We start from the raw sequence: 22,197 nt of genomic DNA, 5'->3' as shown, positions 1-22,197 counted from the left end.
TATTACCCTCATAGAATAAGAAGCTTTAATGTTTTGGTGAAGTTAATAGATATTACCTATCCGATCAGGCCAAGTCATGGCTTAAGGCCTGTATCAATCCTATTATCTTCCCTTATCCAAAGCACTCTTCTATCTTCAGAACTTGCCACGACTTCCTCCACCCTTAGTCCTGCAAGATCAGCTTTATACACAAAATACTATTTATATAGCAATGCATCTACTGATGCTATTTTGCTTCAACGCACATGTTGTGAAGCACCTCTAGGATGTGATTGAAACACTGAACTACATTTTGGTGACGCAAATAATCCAACACAAAAAAATGGTAAGAGAAGTTTTTGATATCAAATTTTGTGAACAAGCTACACAGAAAATACCCAGATGTCTGCAGCAATCAGATTTTATTCAACTATGAAAAGAGTTATAGCATCAGTACATTATTATGTTTCTCAATCGAAGCAAGATGGACACATTCTATGGATGTTTTAAAACAAAATAATGTAGTTAATTTTTAAACTGTTTTAAGAAAAAGTGGTAAGCTATGGATGTTTGCCAAATCATAAATCAGAACATTTCTTAATGATTACTCTTTTGAAACCAAAAAATTGTACAATGTTGGAATGTCCAGCTGTTTAGAAGTTGTGCATTCTGACAAGCCACGAAAAAAATAAAATTTTAAGATTATGTCATTTGAATAGTATGAAAAAAGAATCATGGTCATGAATAAACTAAACTTGGGCTATTGTAGTGGAGTTTCACCTCTGAAATTTATTTGACTTCCATATATATCTTTGATTTTGTACTTCCATTAAAATGCCAATGATCAAAAACCTTACCCATCATCAGCCATCATTCATCCTTCAAACTTCCGGAGTTTTTGTTTGGATTCAAAATGACTTGCCATACGAAGCCTGTACCAAAGAGGTGCTCAAGCTTTTCTTATGGAAGTTTGATGTTGATACGGAGGAACACACACTGCAATCCACTATAACAGAGGAACGAGCTACTACAATGGCAGCAAATCAAGAAAATGCAGAGGCAACAGAACAGAGGGTACAATTAGCAAATAGGCCCAAAAGACCAGTTATTAAACCATCATACCTTAGAGATTATGTATAAGGGGCGAGATAGGAATTTAGCTTGGTATTTTAGCTTGCTTGATACTTGCTTGGTAGTGGGGGACAAGCTTAACGGATTCTGATTCCTTGAGCTGCAAATATCCGAATTCTGTTAGAATCCATAGTATAAATATATGTAAATAAAATCAAGCAAGGCATGAATGAAATGAGAATTATCTTTTGAGCATTTTCTTTGGAGGTCCCTGGTTCCTCGAAAACCAGTCCCCTTTTCTCAACCCCGTATCAGTGGTGCTTTCATTGCCTCCCATGTCTGACCCACCTCCATTAACCTCTTCGACCAAGCTCGAAGAAATTCTCGTAGCCCTCACCACCCAGCAATTGTCCTTATCTCACAAAATTGACGACCTTATCCAGCATCTCGCCCACCCCACGCCTGCCAATTCCTCTTCCTTGCCTCGCGTCAATCCCAATCCTGCACGACAACACAGACTCAAATTAGAGGTTCCTCGTTTCGATTGGACGGACCCCGTTGGCTGGATTTTTAAGGTCAATCAATTTTTTTATTACCATGGGACCCCTGAGCACGAACGTCTCCAAATTGCATCCTTCTACATGGAGGGTCGAGCCCTCTCATGGTTTCAGTGGATGTCCGGCAACGCGCAATTCACGTCGTGGCCGGCGTTCATCCAGGCGCTTCAGACCAGGTTTGCGCCGTCTCAATACGAGGATCCCATTGGAACCCTTTGCAAGCTTACCCAGAAAACCACAGTCACCAATTACCTGTCGGAGTTTGAGGATATCGTGAACCGCATCATTGGCATTCCCCCTACCTTCCTCATTGGCTGTTTCATTTCCGGCCTCACGCCAGAAATCCGTCGTGAAGTCCAAGCCCACCAACCCCTTACCCTCACCTAAGCCGCGGGCCTCGCCAAACTTCAGGAAGAAAAATTCCTTGAGTCGCAGCCCCTCCTTCCCCCCAACCGTCCGCGACCAACCTCCGGCCCTTTTTTCCCCACCCCACCTCTCCATTCTCCTTCCCCACCCTCTTTTCCCTCACCCTCTCCCAAACAGAACCCTCCTTTACCCTCCCCAAATCCTCGCCCCAACCCACCCCCGCCGTTCAAGCGCCTCACCTCGGACGAGATAGTTTCTCGCCGGGAACGAGGACTTTGCTTCAGCTGTGATGAGAAATACCATCGAGGACACCGGTGTGCCTCTCGGGTATTTCTCCTTCTTGCTGAGGACGGCGATACCCTAACCATCCCTGACTCACCTCTTATAACCAACTTGGACCCTGACCCGGACCCACCTTTTGACCCGACCCATAACCCTGACCCGTACCCGGCCCAATTGAGTTTGAATTCCATGGCGGGCCACCTAGCTCCTGAAACGCTCCGTTTCATTGCCACGATTGCCAGCAACGATGTAGTGCTCCTTGTAGATGACGGGAGCACTCATAACTTCATTCAGCAGCAGCTAGTGACCCAATTGAGCCTCCCTTGCAGAACCACAACCCCCCTGCGTGTCATGGTTGGCAATGGCAACCAACTCGAGTGCAACACCATCTGCGAGGAAATTCTGGTCACCATTCAGGCTCACAATTTTCACGTTGACTTATATGTTCTTCCCATTTCCGGCGCGAACGTGGTGTTGGGCGTTCAGTGGTTGAAGTCACTGGGACCAGTATTGACGGATTACAATACGCTCCTCATGAAGTTCTTTCATAATGGTGGTCTGATCACACTACAAGGAGACATGGATGCTTCCTTGACTTCCCTATCCTCCTTCCGCCGTTTATCCTGAAAGCCAGATAATGCCATGTATTATCATATCACCCTATTACCGGACCTCAATTCAGCGACCCACCTTCTTCCTCAGCCCGTCCAAACACTCCTTGACAAATTCGACTCCCTTTTCCAACCCCCTCAGTCCCTCCCACCTCCGAGACACACTGACCACCACATTCATTTGTTACCGCACGCAGCTCCGGTCAACGTGAGACTTTATCGATACCCTCATTATCAAAAGCGCGAAATTGAAGAACAGGTGGATTCGATGCTTCAGAGGGGACTCATTCAGCCAAGCACCAATCCCTTTTCATCTCTGGTGCTCTTGGTTAAGAAAAGCGATGGGTCGTGGCGCTTTTGTGTGGATTATAGGGCCCTAAATGCCTTGACGGTGCGTGACTGATTTCCAATTCCGACCATCGACGAGCTCTTGGACGAATTAGGCGGAGCTTGTTACTTTTCGAAACTTGACCTTCTGCAGGGGTATCACCAAATTCGAATGCATCCCGGAGACATACCGAAAACCGCTTTTAGGACTCATCACGGCCATTATGAGTTTAAAGTCATGCCATTTGGGCTCAACAATGCCCCTTTTTCATTTCAGACCACTATGAACCAGATTTTCAGGCCTTACCTCCGTCGGTTCATCATCGTCTTCTTCGACGACATTCTTGTTTATAGTCACTCCATGGATGACCATTTACACCATTTAGAGCTTACATTCCAGGTATTGCTTGCCAATCACTTCGTCCTCAAGTTTTCTAAATGCTTCTTTGCTCAACTTCAGGTCGAGTACCTTGGCCATCTGGTTTCGCATTCCGGTGTCGAGCCCCTTCCTTCCAAGATCACTGCCATTTAGCAATGGCCTGTGCCTCAGACCACTAAGGTGGTTCGCAGTTTCCTGGGCTTAGCAGGGTTCTATCATCGCTTTATACGAGGGTATGCCACCATTGCTGCCCCTTTGGTCAAAGCAACGACCGTTGACCCTTTACAGTGGACGTCGGAAACTCAACTTGCGTTTGAAAATTTGAAGCAGGCGTTATCCTCTCCCCCAGTACTAGCCTTGTCGGACTTTAGTATTCCCTTCACAGTGGAAACAGACGCTTCGGGAGTGGGTATGGGTGCCATTCTATCTCAGAAAGGTCACCCAATTGCGTTTTTCAGCAAACCATTTAGCGCCAAATTACTTTGCTCCTCCACCTACGTTCGCGAACTCTTTGCAATCACGGCCGCCATCAAGAAGTGGCGCCAATACCTGCTGGGTCACAGATTTATCATTCTGACGGACCATAAAAGTCTTAAGGAACTTCTCACTCAAGCTGTGCAGACACCAGAACAACACATGTATTTGGCCCGTCTCATGGGCTATGATTATCAGATCATGTATCGATCAGGAGCCCACAACCAAGCAGCAGATGCCCTGTCGCGCGCTCCTATTAATTCCTCCACTCTCTACATGATTCTTTCAGTTCCCTGCTTCACCTTCTTGGAGGAACTCACTCAACAACTGAAACTTCATGATGATTATCTCCGACAACGTCAGAACATCACAACTGATCCTTCCAGCTTCGAGGGGTTTACCTTAACTGACGATTTTATCCTCTTTCGCAATCGAATTTGGCTTCCTCGCGATCTACCCATCATTCCCACTCTGCTCAGAGAGTATCACGCTACCCCTACTGGGGGCCATGCCGGAATCACCAAAACTCTGACCAGGCTTTCTGAGAACTTCTTTTGGTCAGGAATGTGTAGTGATGTCTCCACCTTTGTCGCCAATTGCTTTGAATGTCAATGCACAAAATATGAAACAAAGAAGAAGCCTGGCCTATTATGTCCACTACCAGTTCCCCGGCAGCCTTGGGAGGATCTTTCTCTTGACTTCATTACTGGGTTACCACCTTACCAGGGCCATACCGTAATACTTGTTGTTGTTGATCGATTCTCCAAGGGAGTTCATTTAGGAATGTTGCCCATAGCTCATACTGTGCATGCAGTTGCTTCCTTGTTCCTGAACATTGTAGTCAAAATTCATGGTCCACCGCGAAGCTTGGTGTCTGATAGGGACCCATTGTTCATAAGTAATTTCTGGAGGGAGCTTTTTCGCATGAGTGGAACCCAGCTACGGATGAGTTCGGCGTACCACCCAGAGAGTGACAGACAAACTGAAGTCATCAATCGGGTTATAGAGCAATACCTAAGGGCCTTTGTCCATCAGAAACCAACTTCTTGGGGCAGACTTCTTCCTTGGGCGGAGTATTCTCACAACACTTCATGGAGCTCTTCCACGGGGACCACGCCTTATGAAGTGACCTTTGGAAGAAAGCAGCCTTTTAATTTTCTAACTTACCTCGCGGGTCAATCCACCATTGACGCTGTGGATACAATACTCACAGACCGTGATGAAGTTTTCCACATGATTCACAAGAAGTTGTTGAAGACACAAGAGGCCATGAAACACAAAGCTGATCTCAAACGCCGTGAAGTCACTTACAACCCTGGTGATTGGGTTTTGCTTAAACTTCGCCCTCACCGACAAGTCTCTGCCAAAGGTTCTGAGCAGGTCACGAACAAACTCTCTAAGCGGTTTTTTGGCCCCTTTCAAGTTGTCGAGCGCGTAGGCAAAGTTGCTTATCGACTCCAACTTCCACCCGAGGCCAAATTGCACCCTGTCTTTCATTGCTCCTTGCTCAAACTCTTCCATGGTGATCCAGCAGTGGCGTCGGACACATTCACAGGTATTTCCTTCGATCAGCAACGACCAGTGGCCCCATTGGTTATCTTGCCAACGCGCAGAACAGGTGATGCACTCATAGAAGTTTTGTTTCAGTGGCAAGGGTTGTCTCCAGATGATGCTACTTGGGAAAATTGGGATATCCTTCGTGATGAATTTCACCTTGAGGACAAGGTGCTTCTCCATGGGCCGTGGAATGATACGGAGGAACACACACTGCAATCCACTATAACAGAGGAACGAGCTACTACAATGGCAGCAAATCAGGAAAATGCAGAGGCAACAGAACAGAGGGTACAATTAGCAAATAGGCCCAAAAGACCAGTTATTAAACCATCATACCTGAGAGATTATGTATAAGGGGCGAGATAGGAATTTAGCTTGGTATTTTAGCTTGCTTGATACTTGCTTGGTAGTGGGGGACAAGCTTAACGGATTCTGATTCCTTGAGCTGCAAATATCTGAATTCTGTTAGAATCCATAGTATAAATATATGTAAATAAAATCAAGCAAGGCATGAATGAAATGAGAATTATCTTTTGAGCATTTTCTTTGGAGGTCCCTGGTTCCTCGAAAACCAGTCCCCTTTTCTCAACCCCGTATCAGATGTTTTCTTGGAGATTATGGAACCCTTCCACACTGATGAGACCCTAACCTCCGCTTTGATCTTTTGCATCAAAAGCTTTGCATGTATGATTCCTTTCTTCTAGTTCTATCCCATTCAGAGAACTGGTGTCAAGTGCATATCAGTAGTGTATAGGCAACTTTGGGCATTTCAAATACTGACCCAACTTGAAAAAATTCAGGATTCAAGCAGTACTGGAAATCCAACCTCAACATATATCATTCCTTGGATCAATGGATAACCTTCATAGAGAGCAGTATACTACAATTTCCTACAACACAATAATAATGGAAAAAACAAAAACCTCAGATATGTTTTGCCAAAGAATTTGAAATGGTTAGAAATTAACGGATATGCAACATTTTCAGTTATCTGCCAATATATTGATGGGAATCATGCCTTACTGAAAGATCTGAGATTATCCTATGTAGTTGGCCTCTGGTGCCCAATGTAAAGTTTTCCAATTAAAAATTCAGCTATTGAGAAAGCATCACTTTCACGTCAATTAAATCAGAAGTTCTGTTTAGATCTTGTTCAAAGTTGAATTCATATCCATTGACAGGTGCAGTTTCTCTGGGCCACTCTACCATCTCTGAAAAAGCAAAGTACACCCAACTAATCGTGAAAATTATATTTATTATTCAAAAGGAAAATATTTTTAAGATAATAAAGAAAATTTTACTGAATGATTGTATTCACATTTTTAATCCACATCTTTGGGTATTGATGCAGACCCAAGAAACATTTTTTGCATGGTAATATTTGTTGGGAAGAGATAAGAATTATATGAATACTAAAAACAATAGAGTAATTATTTGCTTAATTCTTTTATACATTAGTTGTTAGATTTTGTTAATAAAAGGGATTTAAATCATGATATTTCCTCCATTTCTCTCTTTAAAAATCACCTTTATGAGTACTTGATAGATCTAGCTCAATTCAGATGAGAAAATGTTTGATCAACACCCAAAAATTTATTCAACATTTAGGGAGAAAAAAAAAAGAAAAAATATAGGTATAATATAATTTATGATGTGACATAAAGATAAAAAAATATTAATAAAATGTTTAAAATAAATTATAATTCATATGTCATTAATATAAATTTTATTTAAACCTTATTTCTAGAAGATTGGAGCATTGTGTTGGAGCATAATTTGCGGGAGGCCAACTCATTGGAGCAATGGGGGAATTTGATTTGATGATTTGGAATCCACTCCCAACCAGCTTTATTATTGCCGCTTTGGATTTTCTTGCATTTTCTCCTAAACGTGGGTGCTGTTAAAGCTAGCTAATTAACCTCCGCAACAAAAGTTACAATTGACGCAAATCGTAAACTTTTTCTTTTAAACACACATTTGTCTCATAGGATGGAATTGTGTAGGGGGCGTTTGGTTTAGAAAAAGGAAACGTAAAGGAGAAAAATCAAAGAATTTTTTTAATTAAAGTAAAATATATATATATAAGAGATGTGGATCCATGGAATAAAATATATAATTTTTTGGTATATTGTTTTTCTCCATCATACCTAAAGCAGTCTAAGTCTAAAGGTATGTAAGATAAAAAGGAATGAAAATAGATGAAAGAAAGTTGAAATGAGAAGAGACTCTCCTAAAAGAAGAAAGTGTAAAAGAAATTAAATGTTTAAATTAAAGTGTTTAGGTCAATTATAAAAGAAAAAAAAAACTGAAAAAGAGATTAAGTAAACATTCATTTTGTCCTAAAAAAATTTGTTTATGTAACTATCCATATGAGATAAAAATATATTTTTTTTACTAATTAAAGTCAAATAATCAATTATACAAATTGCATATATAACTGATTATACCTTGAGTAAAGGCCACTAGAAAGCAAACTTCATTGCAAACTAATCATAATCAACTGACATTTGAATAACTTATTATATGTGACATGATACCCTAATTTGAAATTAAGTTCCAGCCAGGATTAATGAGGGCCTTGAGGGACAATTTTAGCAACCAACAATTTTATGTATTAGCATCCTTTTATTGTTTCTTTTCCTCCCTATTATTCTCTTTTTGAGATGAAAGTAAAAACATGTGGGTCTCACATTATTTTTAAAACTTTTATATATCAACCTTTCACATGTAACAAACACCCTAGAACATCTTCTTTCATTGTTTTTCAACTTTATATACTTCCAATTCTCTTTCATCCTTCTTAACCTAATACTACGAAAAGGTAAGTATAAAGACTATTTCTTCTATTTCTATTTATAAGACTCAAATTTAAAATGATGTTTATTCTTTTTTATAAGACGTAATCTATAATGTTTCATGCATTAATTAATTTTAGATTAGAAATATCTCTCATTAAAAAAGAGAGAAAATATATTAACAAACAATTAGGAGAGTCTAACACCCTATTTTTCGTAAAATAAAAAAAAGTTTTTATTTAAGAATAAATAGAGTTTTAGAAGAAAAAAATGATGAGATTTTATAATTAAATAAATAAGAAAAATAATTTTATCAATTAAAATAATTATTTGAAGGAAAATAGAAAAAAAATATTTTACTTATTCATTTGATAAGAAATAAAATAGATTTCTTGTTTATAAAATAATAAAAATAAAGAAAAACAGATTAAATAACAGGCTCTCCTGAATGACCCATTATGTTTCAACCAAAAAAAAATTGTTATCTTTTGGAAACAACATGGGAAAGAAGTGAACTCGAAGAAGTTGAAAAATTAGAGGATTGATTAAGGATTAATTCAAGATTAAGGCATTGTGTTCAACTTTTTGAACAACTAACAAAAATTTGAAATATAAAAAGCAAGATAATAATAATAATAATAATAATAATAATAATAATAATAATAATAATAATAATAATAATAATAATAATAATAATAATAATAATAATAATAATAATAATAATAATAATAATAATAATAGGCGTAATATTACATTTTTTAATTATATTCTTTTTTTGAAAATTCTGATAATTTTATCTATATTGCTGGCCTTGTTTTAAGAGAAAAAATCTACAAGAAGAAATTGTCTAATTTCAGTATTCTTTGCAAGTTTCATAAAAATAAATTATAGTGCTATTTAAATTAACTTATTAATGAAAATTTTTGGGGGATGTCAATATTAACCATTTAAATTTAATTAATGATTATTTTACTTATAACAAATGAAAATAAGCTTCGCTTAATACATACCTATTAAAAAATATATATCTGTTCTTCCGAATTCTCTATGCAAGAGTAAGCTGATAGGAACATTAATTTTTCTCTATAGGATTGAAACTTGTCTGTTCCAAGTCAAATAGTGATTACCCTTAGGCCATGCTTAATTATCTAACACTAGCTTAAATACCTTCTTTCTTCATACAAATATATCAGGTTTTACTTTTACTTTTAATTCTTATAATATTTATATCTATTATTTCCCCCTTTTATTTATTAAATAAATACTTATATGGCTTCATCCGGCATTGTCAAGTAAATATTTTAGTTAGTGTTATCACATGACAACGTCTATTTCACAAAAAAAAAAAAAAAACATGGCAACGTCTATAAAATTATGTAAATATTTTTGCACTGGAAAATTTGGACATCACAAAAATCATAAACAAACAAAATTATAGTTTAAAAGAAAGTAATATATTTATATGAATTTAAAAAAAAGTTTTAAAATTTATTCAATTTAGACTGAGATTTAATTTTTAAATTTCATATGAAATTAATTGGGGCTTTGGGAATACTCGTATCTAGTAAATATAGATAATAGCATCTAGATACTATTGGTTTTTTTTACTGGTCCAGGCGAAGGAAACTAATAAACTACACAAGCAACAAAAATGGGATGCAGATTCTGAAATTGGATTTCATATGTAGCGGGTGTTTGGAAATGATTAAAAAACGTGGTTCCAAACTTCTCTCTACATGTCCATAGTTTAAAATGCATAATTAGTTGCTCATTCTCGTGAATCAATTTTGTAGAAACGGGAAAACAAACATGCTAGTAGTCAATGAGATAAGTTTTATATATATATATATATATATATATATATATATATATATATATATATATATATATATATATATATAATTTAGGAAGAATGAATGTGGCTTCAATTCAAGAGGCAAGGAAAGTCTCTTTGGAGTTAGTGAGATAAGTTTTTAAATATAGTTAAAATATAATGTTGTATAATTTATAAAGATTTCTTATTTTTCAAAAGTGATGACTATTTGAGAAGAATTTAAATCCCGCGTCACTTAATAAAAAAATAGAAATTATCATCCATTATGTCAACTATTATTAGTTTATAAATTTAATTAGAAAGAAAAATATTCTTCTTTTTTTTTAAGAAAAAAAGTAAAATATTCTTTAAAAATATGAAAATGAATAGTGAATGTCACCCTTATAGATTCAATTAAACATTAAATAAAATTGTCTAAGGAATATCTAAACTGTACCCCAGTAATTAATTGAGATAGACACTATGAGATTTTCTAATATTTTTATTATTTGAGGAGATATTTTGAATAAACAAACAAAAAACAAAATAAAATCTACCTCTAAAAACACACATGTCAGGAGGAAACGGAATCGGATCCGCTCCAGCCAGCCTTCTCTCTAGCAGCAATCACAGCCCTTGAATTTAGTTCAATCTAATGGTCTAAAATTTGTTATTGACAATCAATAAAAAATTATAAACACGTTATAAAAGGAACACTTTTTTAAAAATAAAAATAACTTAATTATTAATTTAGCCCCTAAATCATTTAAAATAATTAATTTGATGACCAAAAATTTTAATTTAAATTTTAATTTCTAAAAGATGCAATTTAATTTTTAAATTTTTAAAAACAAATCAATTTAATATCAAATTATTTAAAATATTAAATTAAATTATTTAAAATAATTTGATGATTTCATTTTAAAGAATAAATGATCAAATTGTAAGCTTTAAAAAATTTGGAGACCCCCAAATTTCAAAACAAATGACCACAACGAAATTGAGCGTCACTGAATACAAAATTACCGATAAGACACTTTCGCGACTCCAAGACCACTGCAAAACTACGGGTGACAGCTTACCACCTCCTATGATGACAAGACATTGCCGTTCAAAATTGGGATTCCCTTTTTGTATTCCAATGCTTACGCTGAGTTACTGGAATCCATTATTTTTCTGATTGGATTTTCACTAATGTATAGTTATAAAATAAAATCCGGTGGATATGTAATTTTTTTATTTGGTTTTTTGATTGGGTGGTTAATTTATTATTCTAAATACATTTTTTTTAATTTTATCAATTTTTCTGCATTATCTAGCGGATAAAAGTACTAAACATTAAAAAGATTTAATGTGTTGGCAAACCCTTCATTGGATGGATACAATTTTTTATTGACATATAACTAAATCCAATGATTGATATTGTTGCTGGAGAGAGGGAACGGTGGAGAGGATCCACTTCCCACACTATTATCCATTTTATATGTTGACTTTTTATGTTTCTCACATCGTCCCAGTGAAGGAGGTCCAAGGAAAGTACTCCATACGTAGGTGTGAGTGAGTGACGCTGTCGAAAACTGAAACGAGAAAGAGGAAGGACATGTAGGAGGTGGAGTGAAGAGAGAGAAGATAAGGGCAAAAACGAAAAGAGGGAATCTGGAAAGATTGGTGCTCTGCAAGGAGATGTTGTGGTCACACATGCTGGTGTTGTCGATGGCAAGGGAGGCAAAACGAGAACGAAGGAGGTCGACAATGGAGAGAACTGAGAACAATGAGTAACCACGACTGCATCAAAACTCCGACAAAGATGGTGGGTGGGTATCGGAGAAGGTGGTGGTCGGAGAAGATGGTGGCTGAGGTCGAAGAACTGAGAACACGGCTTAAGGCCTGGGATTGTATTTGTGAGGAAATGGCAAGATAAAATGACAAGAGAAGTTTTTGACAGAAATATTAGTGAGAAAGACAGAATATGCAGAGATGTCTTTTATTTTATTGCATTCAACTATGAAGAGAATGTGGTAAAGCACCAGTACATTAATGTATTTCTCAATTGAAGTAGGATGGACACATTCCATATATATGAGATTTAGTCTCCATCCCTCAAATACAAACAAAATATATAGTAATTTTTTTAACTGTTTTAAGAAAAGTGGTAAATATGGATGTTTGCCAAATCATAAATCAGAACATTGCTTGATGCTTACTATTTTGCTACCATAAAAATGTACAATGTTGAAATGTTCAGCTGGTTAGAAGTTTTGCATCCTGAGAAGGAAAAAAAAAATAAAGGAAATATAAGAAGGTTATGGCATTTGAATAGTGCAAAAAGAAAAAAAAAAAGCATGGTCATTACTAAACTGAACCAGACTATTGTAGATGACTTTCACTTCTGAAATTTATTTGACTTACATAAATATATATACTTTAGTATTTCCTTTAAAGTGGTAAAGATCACTGACCTTACCCATCAGACGTCATTCTTCCTTCAAACTTTCCATGTTCTTTTGATTTCAAAATCTCTTGCCAGAACTCATTCCATACAATGAAGCATGTACCACTAAGGTGCTCAAACATCTGTTTGTAAGTTTGAATGTTTGATCTCTGAGAACATCATGGTAACCTTCCACACAGATGAAACCACCACCTCCCCTCTTATGTTTTGCATCAAAAGCTTTGAATGTAAGATTTCCTTTCTTCCAGTTCTTTCCCATTCAGTGCACTGGTGTAAGTGCAAATCAGTAGTATGTAACAGAATTCACTTCTAATAACATGTACAGGCCACTTTGAGCATTTTGATTACTGACCAAACTTGAAAAAATTTATAGATTCAAGCAGCATGGGAAATTCAACCTGTACTTATTGGGATAAACCTTTCAGAAGTGCCCCACCTATGTATATCCATCTTTGCACCAAATAAAAAAGTGATGACCTGCCTAGGGAGCAGTATATTACAATTTCCTACAACAGAATAATAATGGAAAAAGCAAAACCTCAGATACGTTCTAGCAGAGAATTTGAAATGGCTAGCAGTTAAAGGATATGCAACATTTTCAATAATCCGCCAGTATACCTAGGAAGACTGCATGCCTTATCGAAAGATCTGAGATCGTCCTATGTAGTTGTCCTGATATGCATGGCTTTTCATCCTCTCCGTTGTATGCAATGAAAAGTTTTTCAGTTAATAATTCAGGTGTTTAGAAAGCATCAGTATCACGTCAATTAAATCAGAAGTTCCATTTAGATGTTGTTCAAAGTTGAATTCATATCCATTAACAGGTGCAGTTTCTACGGGACAAAAAAAAAAAAAACAAACATTGTTGCAAAAGCAACATTGAAAGGAAGGTAATGTAATTGTGAAGGTCTAGTTATACCTGTGTTTGATTACAGATACAGCAGTGCTACCGCCACAAAATCCATCAGTGTCAATGTTCTTAGCAAGCTTTTCATCTATTCACTGAATCACCTCATAAAGGTTCCCTCCCATGAGGGAAAGGACATGTTTTGGTTATCCTCAACATGGACATCACTATGACTGCCACCATTTGTAGCATTAGCATGACAGTGTTTCATGGCCTTTTCTTGAGACAGTTTGATTGGTGCTGAGAGTTTTGAGGGTAGATTGTCACATATGCACTGTGATAACCAGTGTCCTAGAGGATCATGACCATCAAACACGCCACAAAAGATCATGTCTTTTTTTCCAGTGAAGTCCTAATAATGTATCATATTAAGCATTAGTCCAAGCCATGAATATCATTCTCTAAGAATCATTATGCTTTATTAAAAACCATAAGATAAATTCACTGTTCAACCATGAAGTTAAAGATGACTATCAATGCTAGTAATATAGAGATAAAGCTTCGTCATCTTAAGGCTCATGCTGTTACATCATATGGTTATTGAAGAAGAATCCAAACTTAATAAATCATCTTAATATTTGGTTTGAAGAAAAAATATTTTAAATTATGACATGACAAATTATTGGACTAAGCTATGGCATAAAATATGCAGATGATTTATTAAGTTTGGATTCTTCTTCAATAGCCCGATTCCAAGAATCATTATTTAGATGTTGTTCAGTTAAGACTTAAGAACGATTTTTTAATGAGAAGAGAAAAACACATGTCGAGAGCACAATGAAATAAGAAATAAAAAATAAACCAAATCCATCTGCAAACAGATGAATGAAGAATTAATCTTACCTGCCAAACCGTCAATGCATCTTGATTAACTCCTTTTGAACCTTTTTGGCTGTACATTGACACAAACGTAGAGGACCCTTTTAACATGACCCTGGCCCTACCATGTTCACATGCACCATCGTCATTATTATGGTTACATTCAGATTCCACATCATGCACCTTCCCTACAAATGAAACATGACAACTGCAACACCCTCCTATGTCTTACATGCACAACAAAAATTTCCAAAATATAAAGAGGGCCCCACAAATTTCCACAGAAAACAAGGAAAGGAAAAATTGCATGCAAGAGTTTGCGTTTTTTGAGAAAAATTGGATGACTAAACCTTGAATTGGGATAAAAAAAATGTTGGGGTTGTCTTTCAATTATCTATAGCAGTACGTAGTTCAGTTTTTAATTTTTTTGCAGTTGCCACCACGGGCTTAATTTTGGATTGTAAGTTAAGTATTTGAACTGGCTTAGTTCTATTTTAGATTAAAATGATCGTTATCTAACTAATACTGTTTTTATTAGTAGTTAATATCGAATCGAAAAACTTAATTCGACAGCTATATATATTTTAGTTGTGTTGTGAGTAACGGATAAACACATTAGTCGCCTTCTTTTATAGTAAATTTTATAGTTTTATCTGAAATGAGTTTCCATTTGTTTATTCTTAATTTTATAGATTCTCTATTTCACATTTGATGACAATACGTTAGTTTTTTTAAAATGAATATATGTTTATTGTTTAAAAAATAATTGTATTCACGAACAAACTCATTATCATTAAAAGATAATTAAATTTCTTAAACATGTCAATAAAACGTTAACTTTTGATCATTTGGTTAAAAAATTTATTTAGAAATTTATTTTTTCAAGACGGGAATGTTAATTTTTAGGAGTTATTTTTTAGTGGGAAATATTTTAGGATTTTTTATTTCAACAAGAGCATTTTTTATAAATTTATCTTAACATCTTACATCTTTGAAATCCATTTCACCTTTATCTTTAAATTAAAGTTTAATATTTTAAAAAATTTCAATAGTTAAAAATAATATTTTATCATAATGTAAATCGTTTATCACAAATCTAAAATGAGTAAGAAACAATGAGAAACATTGCATGCAATGACATGAACAACTTTTGAAAATATGATCTAAAGGAAAATAAGAAACAATGAGTAAGAACAAAGCTCTGAGCCCAATTTTGAGGGATATAAGAAACAAGGATGAGAAAGAACAAAGACAATTGCCTAATAAATCAGCTTAGAGAATATGATAAGCTTGATGAATTCTAGGTAAAGACTGAAATCAAGACTTTGCTTCTCAGATAGACCACAATCTCCTACCCAAGACCCTCTAGTTTCTATTCCTTCTTCATTGTAATTATTGTCTTTTAAATCATCCAAGTTTCACATAGGTTACAAAATTGATGCAAGGCATGGGAGGAACAATAAAATATAAGATTAAGAAGAAAACAACATTGTCTTATTTTTTCTATCTTCTTTTTTTTCCTTGTTGAACTTATGTTTTGGAAAATTTCCTAGAGATGTTAGACAGGAACTGCAATTTATTTTGTTATTTAAAATCATCCATGGTGTGATTGTTAAGTTGGTTCACAAATCCTTGGTATTAGTAGCAAGATCTAAACCCTTATCAATTTTATATGAACCCTCATAGAATAAGAAGCTTTAGTGTCTTGAATTCAGTAATTATTACCTATCTGAACCAGTCAAGTCATGGCTTAAGGCCTGTATGCTCAGGGAGTTGCTGGTGCTATGCTCCAGATGGTGCCATGGAACAATCTTAAACACTCTGCCATCAGCTGACTGCGCCCTCGCTTCCTCCTCCTTTTGCCCTGGAAGATCAGCTTTACACGCATAAATATGAGCTTTCTGGTGTTTTACTTGAAAGTTTTCCTGACAATAATATTTTCCACAATATATATTTGCATAACTTTGCATCTACTAATGTGATTTTTCTTCAAAGCATCTCTAGCATGTGATTGAAACACTGTGAATTACATATTGGAGATGTAAATGATCCAACCCAGGAGAAAATGGCAACAGAAGTTTTTGACAGAAAAATTTGTGAGAAAGACAGAATATGCAGAGATGTTTGACCTTTAGTATGGTAAAGATGAATGACCTTACCCATCAGATATCATTCTTCCTTCAAACTTCCCAAGTTGTTTTTATTTGAAAATCACTTGCGAGAACTCATTCCATACAATGAAGCCTGTACCGTTAAGGTGCTCAAACTTTGGTTATGCAAGTTTGAAAGTTTGATCTCTGAGAACATCATGGAAACCTTCCACACAGATGAAACCACCACCTTCCCCTCTTATGTTTTGCATCAAAAGCTTTGAATGTAAGATTTCCTTTCTTCCAGTTCTTTCCCATTCAGTGCACTGGTGTAAGGGCAAATCAGTAGTATGTTACAGAATTCACATCTAATAACATGTACAGCCTACTTTGAGCATTTTGCTTACTGACCAAACTTGCAAAAATTCATAGATTCAAGCAGTATGAGAAATTCAACCTGTACATATTGGGATAAACCTTTCAGAAGTGTTCCACCTATATATATCCATCTTTGCATCAAACACAAAAGTGATGACCTGCCTAGGGAGCAGTATATGACAATTTCCTACAACAGAATAATAATGGAAAAAGCAAAACCTCAGATATGTTCTAGCAGAGAATTTTAAATGGATAGCAGTTAAAGGATATGCAACATTTTCAATAATCTGCCAGTATACCTAGGAAGACTGCATGGCTTGTCGAAAGATCTGAGATCTTCCCATGTAGTTGTCCTGATATAGCTTTTCATCCTCTCTATTGTATGCAATGAAAAGCTTTTCAGTTTCTAATTCATGTGTTTAGAAAGCATCAGTGTCACGTCAATTAAATCAGAAGTTCCATTTAGATCTTGTTCAAAGTTGAATTCATATCCATTGACAGGTGCAGTTTCTACAGGACAATCTATCATCTCTGAAAAACAAAGTACACCCAATTACACTTTGAACACTGACAGAGAATGTAACAAGATGAAACAACCACCATGATTGCCGATATATTGAGAAAGTTCAAATACAATGGCATTGATTAATAACATTTCTTCAGGGTAATAACACTTGTTGAATGAAATGAATAAATTAACTGTGAGAATAAAAAGACATGAAAAGAAAGATATCCTTGACTGAAATAGTTTTGTTTGGTTAGACTTAGAAGACGATGAAGTAGGTCAAAGAAGGAGAATTACCCGGTGCTCATCCTTGGTCACTAAATCCATCTGTTGTCAACTTTAATGTGACGGATGTGGGATATTTTAGGCCAAATTTGAGGGTGCTTCCTGCGGCATTGTTTTTCCAGCAAAGGACATCTCTCTATGGTTAATTTTATTAGAGAGACAGGAAGCCTTTCTCCCACCATATTCTCCAGCAAAGGACAAATCTCTATGGTTAATTCTTGCAGGGATGTGAGATGGAGAAGCCCCATGCAGTCCAACATCTCCAGATTTAACAAGTAATATAGCTTCAAAGACGTAAGGGAGGGAGGCAGCAAACCCTCCTTAGGGAATGACTTGATGCCATCACATGGACCCCAAACAATGAGATGGGTAAGCATGCCCATGGATGGCCATGCTAGGCCGCTCAGTAGTTTCTCACAATTGTCAATCTCAACTGTTCTCAGGTTAGGTGGCATACCCCCTTCTGGAAACGACTCAATTTCTGGGCAGTCCTCTATGTGAAGATATTCTAACTTTGGGAGAAGACTACTCATTTTGTCAGGTAATGACTTCAACTTGTCGCAATGCCGAACTTCAATTCGAGTCAAATTGGGCGCTGGCAATCCTTTTCTACAGAATGATACAAAGTTGGGGCATCGGGAAATGCTCAAAGAACACAGACTCTTAAATGACTCTGCCCCTGAAACCAAAAGAGATTTCAGATGTTCACAGCATCTGATTTCGAGACGTTTGAGATTTGGAAAAGTAGCCAATGGAAGAGACCTGAGACAATAACAACTATTAACTAGTGACAGTGATTCCAGTAACTCGTGCTTGTGTTGGGTCGGCAATTCCAGATTTTTAAGATTGCTGATATGCAGAGCCTTCAGAGATGCAGGCAGACGACCACCCGGAAATGATATGGCTGACGAACAATCACTCAATTTTAAATGTTGGAGGCAAGTTGGCTCAATGCTGGTGATGGCCTTAATCATGGACTCCACCATTTGGCTTCCTTCTACTTCTATCCATTCCAACAAAAGAGGAAACACATGCAACGATACATTATTACTTTTACGTATTTCTAATCTGTTAAGAGTGGGAGCCCTAGGGAGAGAAGAGGCAATCTTAAGTTTTTTCAGAGCAGGAAGGTGATTTGGCAAATCTCCCCTTAGTTTGGGGCAATTCTCTATTGTAAGAGACTTGAGTAGAGGAAAGGCGTCTGACTCAGGGGTACTCCACAACTCCAAGCAATACATGCGAACAATGGATAGAGTTTCAAGGGAAGAAAACGGTGTCACAGAAAGACAATCTTCATTTTTGTAAAACCCTGCATCAACAGTCTTCACTGAATCCAAGTTTGAAATATAGAGCTCCTTAAGAAACGGTAGTTGCCCAAGCGAAGGAAGCACACAACAGTTATCACAATAACGTAAACTTAGACTTGTCATGTTGTGGTAGGAAAAATTTCCCACCCAATCTGGAAATATGGTTCCATCATAACCCAATATTGTTAGAGATTCCAGGCCTTGGTGAGGTTTTAATTTGCACAGTACATCTAATTGAGTTTGGAAGTCGGTGCCATTAGACCATAGAAACGATAAATGATTAATGTGCTTCTTATCCAGCATCCTAGCCTCCAATGCTTCATTGCTTCTGGTTACATTCTCCAAATTCCTAATAGAAAGCGAACCATGAAGATTTGAAAGTGTCCCCAGTTCTTTGATTCCGTTCTCTTTGTGCTTGCCCACAATAAAGAAATCCAAATGCTGCAAATGACTTAACATTCCCATTCCTCTAGGCATCTCTCTTATATCAGTACCATCAATATGAAGATGACACAAGTTTATAAGATTTTGCATGTCAGTAGGCAACCTGGTCAACTTGTCGCAATCAGACAACACCAGAGTTTGTAGATTGTACAAATTACACAATGACTCCGGCAGTGTTTTTATACTTGTACGAGAGAGATTTAAATAACGCAAGTGGATCAATTTACCTATTGAATCATGCAAAACATCCAGACTTGCAAAGCCACAAAATGATAAAACTCTCAAGCACTTAAGCTTCGACACTACAATACCTGGTTCCTTTTCCTTGTTGAATGGGGAATCTTTAAAATCAATTGCCAAGAAAGTTCTCAAAGATTGTAGTTTGTTAAAAACTTCAATATCTGAGATTGGATCACTGAACTTTGTAACTGACAAATGACGAGTCTTCATACCAATCTTGGTTTCTTTTCCAAGTTCTTCCGATCTGAAATAGAATTCTCCACCAAGGTATAATGCTAGATCATGCACGAGGTCATGCATTACAAAATAATTGCCCCGAGTTCGATTACTTGAACGTTGAAAAAATGATCTAGAAACTAAATCATCAAAATACTCATAACCAATTTCTAATGCCTTTCCTTTGTTTGGAAGCTTCAAAAGATCTTCCGCCATCCACAACAAGATCAAGTCATTCTTTTGAAATTCATAATCTTTGGGGTATAACGAACAATAAACAAAGCACCGTTTCAGATGTGGAGGGAGATATTGATAACTAATTCTCAAGGCTGGAATAACTTTACACTGACTTTCAGACAGTTTCCAAATGTCACTTTCAAGTGTATTATTCCAAACCCTAATAGCATGCTCTCTCCTCAACATACCTCCGAGTGACCGTGCTGCTAAAGGCAATCCATTACACTTTTTAACAATCTCCCTTCCAATTTCTTCTAAAGCTCTTCTATTCTCCCCACTTGATTCTGAGAGAGGAAATGCGTGGTTTGCTAACACTAGCCAACAATCTTCATTTGACAATTTACTTAGAGGATAAACTTGAACAATACGGTAAGGGACTACATTCACTACATTTTCATTGCGGGTTGTAAAGAGAATTTTACTTCCCCTTGTTCCATGCAACAATGGTTTTGTAAGATTACTCCAATTATCATCATCCTCGATCCATACATCATCCAAGACAATTAAGAATTTTTTATCTTTCAGCCTGTCCATCAATTTATGTTGAAGTAAGTTTAGATCATTCAATTTACAAGACTTTTGAGTAATTTGCTCTATCATAGTTTTTGTGACCTTCACAATATCAAATTGATCAGAAACACAAACCCATGCATTTAAATCAAACAACATTTCCTTCAAATTGCCATCGTTGAACACAGATCGGGCTAGAGTGGTTTTTCCAACCCCACCCATGCCTACAATAGCGATAACAGACACTGGTACACCATCACTGCTATCCTTTACCAACTCCATTATGGCCTCCTTGTCTGTATCCCTACCATACATACCATATCCATCTTCCAGAGATGTTGTTGGCAGAGCATTCCATGGCTCGTTGCTCTCCCCTGCCATCACTTGCAAAGGAAGACCCTTCTTGCCTTCTAGAACTTTATCTAATTTGCCAACTACTTTTTCCAACTTACTGGCCATTTTCCTATTGGTAAAGCGAGAAAACACTTTACTTACCTTCTTTTGAGTTGCAGCTTTGGTCGAAATTTCATCCAGCACGTCATCGGCATCATAAAGAACATCCTTGAGCTGAATGAGCCACTGGTTGACACTGGAGAGTTTGATTTGTTTCTTCTCAGCATCATCAAGCACAGCTCCAACCACACTCAGATTGCTCTTCAAGTTCTCAAGCAAATTGAGGTCAACCTTCTTTCCACGGAAGAAGTCAACAACCTCATCGGTAGCAAGCTTGTCGAACACAACATTGAGGAAAGCAGAGAGAAACGCACCACCAACTAACTCAGCCATGATCCGAAGAAGAAAGACAAGGGATAGGAATTGGTTAGAACAAACTGGATTGGTTCTTGAAAAGGTTAAGTGATATGATGAGATCTGATTTAAGTCGCTCTGCTAAATATGACAGTAACAGAGGTTGTCCTTGGTTGGATGGTTCTTTAACGCGGAATCTACGTGGAAGACCAGTTGCTTGAAAAGTCTAGGGGTGGTAGGTGTCATGTCCTTTTCCTATTTAATTAATTATTACAATTGTATGTTTTCTGGGACCGCTTTTGAGTCATTTGATTTGATGTATTGTTTATCATTTCAAGCCATTAACTTCATCAACCGAATTTAGCTGTAAACAATAATAATAATAATAATAATAAAAGATGCTAAATAAATTAATGTCTTTTGTGAAGTCATATGTGGGCTTTGTGGCTTGGGCACACTAAATAGATAAAATTGTGAAACTTTTTAAAAGAATGTTAAAGATTAGAGTATGAGAGTCATTTAAGCAAATGAGCCTGAAGGCACTACTACTATTGATTTCTAATAAAAGTAGAAAAATATAAAGGGCGAAAATAAATAAATTATTCACTAAATATGATATAAACCTTAAAAATATAACTAGTAATAATTAATTAATTAAATAAAACACTAAAATTAATAAGTAATGACACTAATCTATCTATATCTATATATTATATGTAAAACGGTCTTATCCATCAGAATTTTGCCCATTATTTGTAGCATCGTTACAATTTATTTTATGAAACAAGTGAATTCAAACTTAGTCCATCTCTTTCACAGAGTTTGGATCTCTCGAATACAATCATGTTC

At 36.3% G+C, this 22,197-nt stretch overlaps 1 protein-coding gene across 2 annotated transcripts; it reads right to left on the bottom strand.

Annotated features, from left to right (window-relative positions):
- Positions 1-12,181: 12,181 nt before the first annotated feature.
- Positions 12,182-21,512, bottom strand: LOC114406046 (putative disease resistance RPP13-like protein 1). Of its 2 annotated transcripts, XM_028368598.1 has the most exons (11): positions 18,297-21,512; positions 17,660-18,179; positions 17,157-17,388; positions 16,937-17,044; positions 16,549-16,805; positions 16,115-16,253; positions 14,414-14,510; positions 13,583-13,922; positions 13,282-13,496; positions 12,671-13,169; positions 12,182-12,476 (listed from the first exon to the last, which is right to left on the bottom strand). In XM_028368598.1, exons 1-2 carry the CDS (start codon positions 21,385-21,387, stop codon positions 17,680-17,682), a joined length of 3,591 nt encoding a protein of 1,196 aa, XP_028224399.1. In that variant the 5' UTR covers positions 21,388-21,512; the 3' UTR covers positions 12,182-12,476; positions 12,671-13,169; positions 13,282-13,496; positions 13,583-13,922; positions 14,414-14,510; positions 16,115-16,253; positions 16,549-16,805; positions 16,937-17,044; positions 17,157-17,388; positions 17,660-17,679. The 2 variants fall into 2 exon arrangements, with proteins under 2 accessions (XP_028224399.1, XP_028224398.1); XM_028368597.1 differs by having other exon boundaries at positions 17,660-21,511.
- Positions 21,513-22,197: the final 685 nt, after the last annotated feature.

Source organism: Glycine soja, chromosome 3, assembly GCF_004193775.1.
Source record: "Glycine soja cultivar W05 chromosome 3, ASM419377v2, whole genome shotgun sequence".
In the NCBI taxonomy this organism is placed as follows: domain Eukaryota; kingdom Viridiplantae; phylum Streptophyta; class Magnoliopsida; order Fabales; family Fabaceae; genus Glycine; species Glycine soja.
This window is presented reverse-complemented; position numbering and strand designations above follow the sequence as displayed.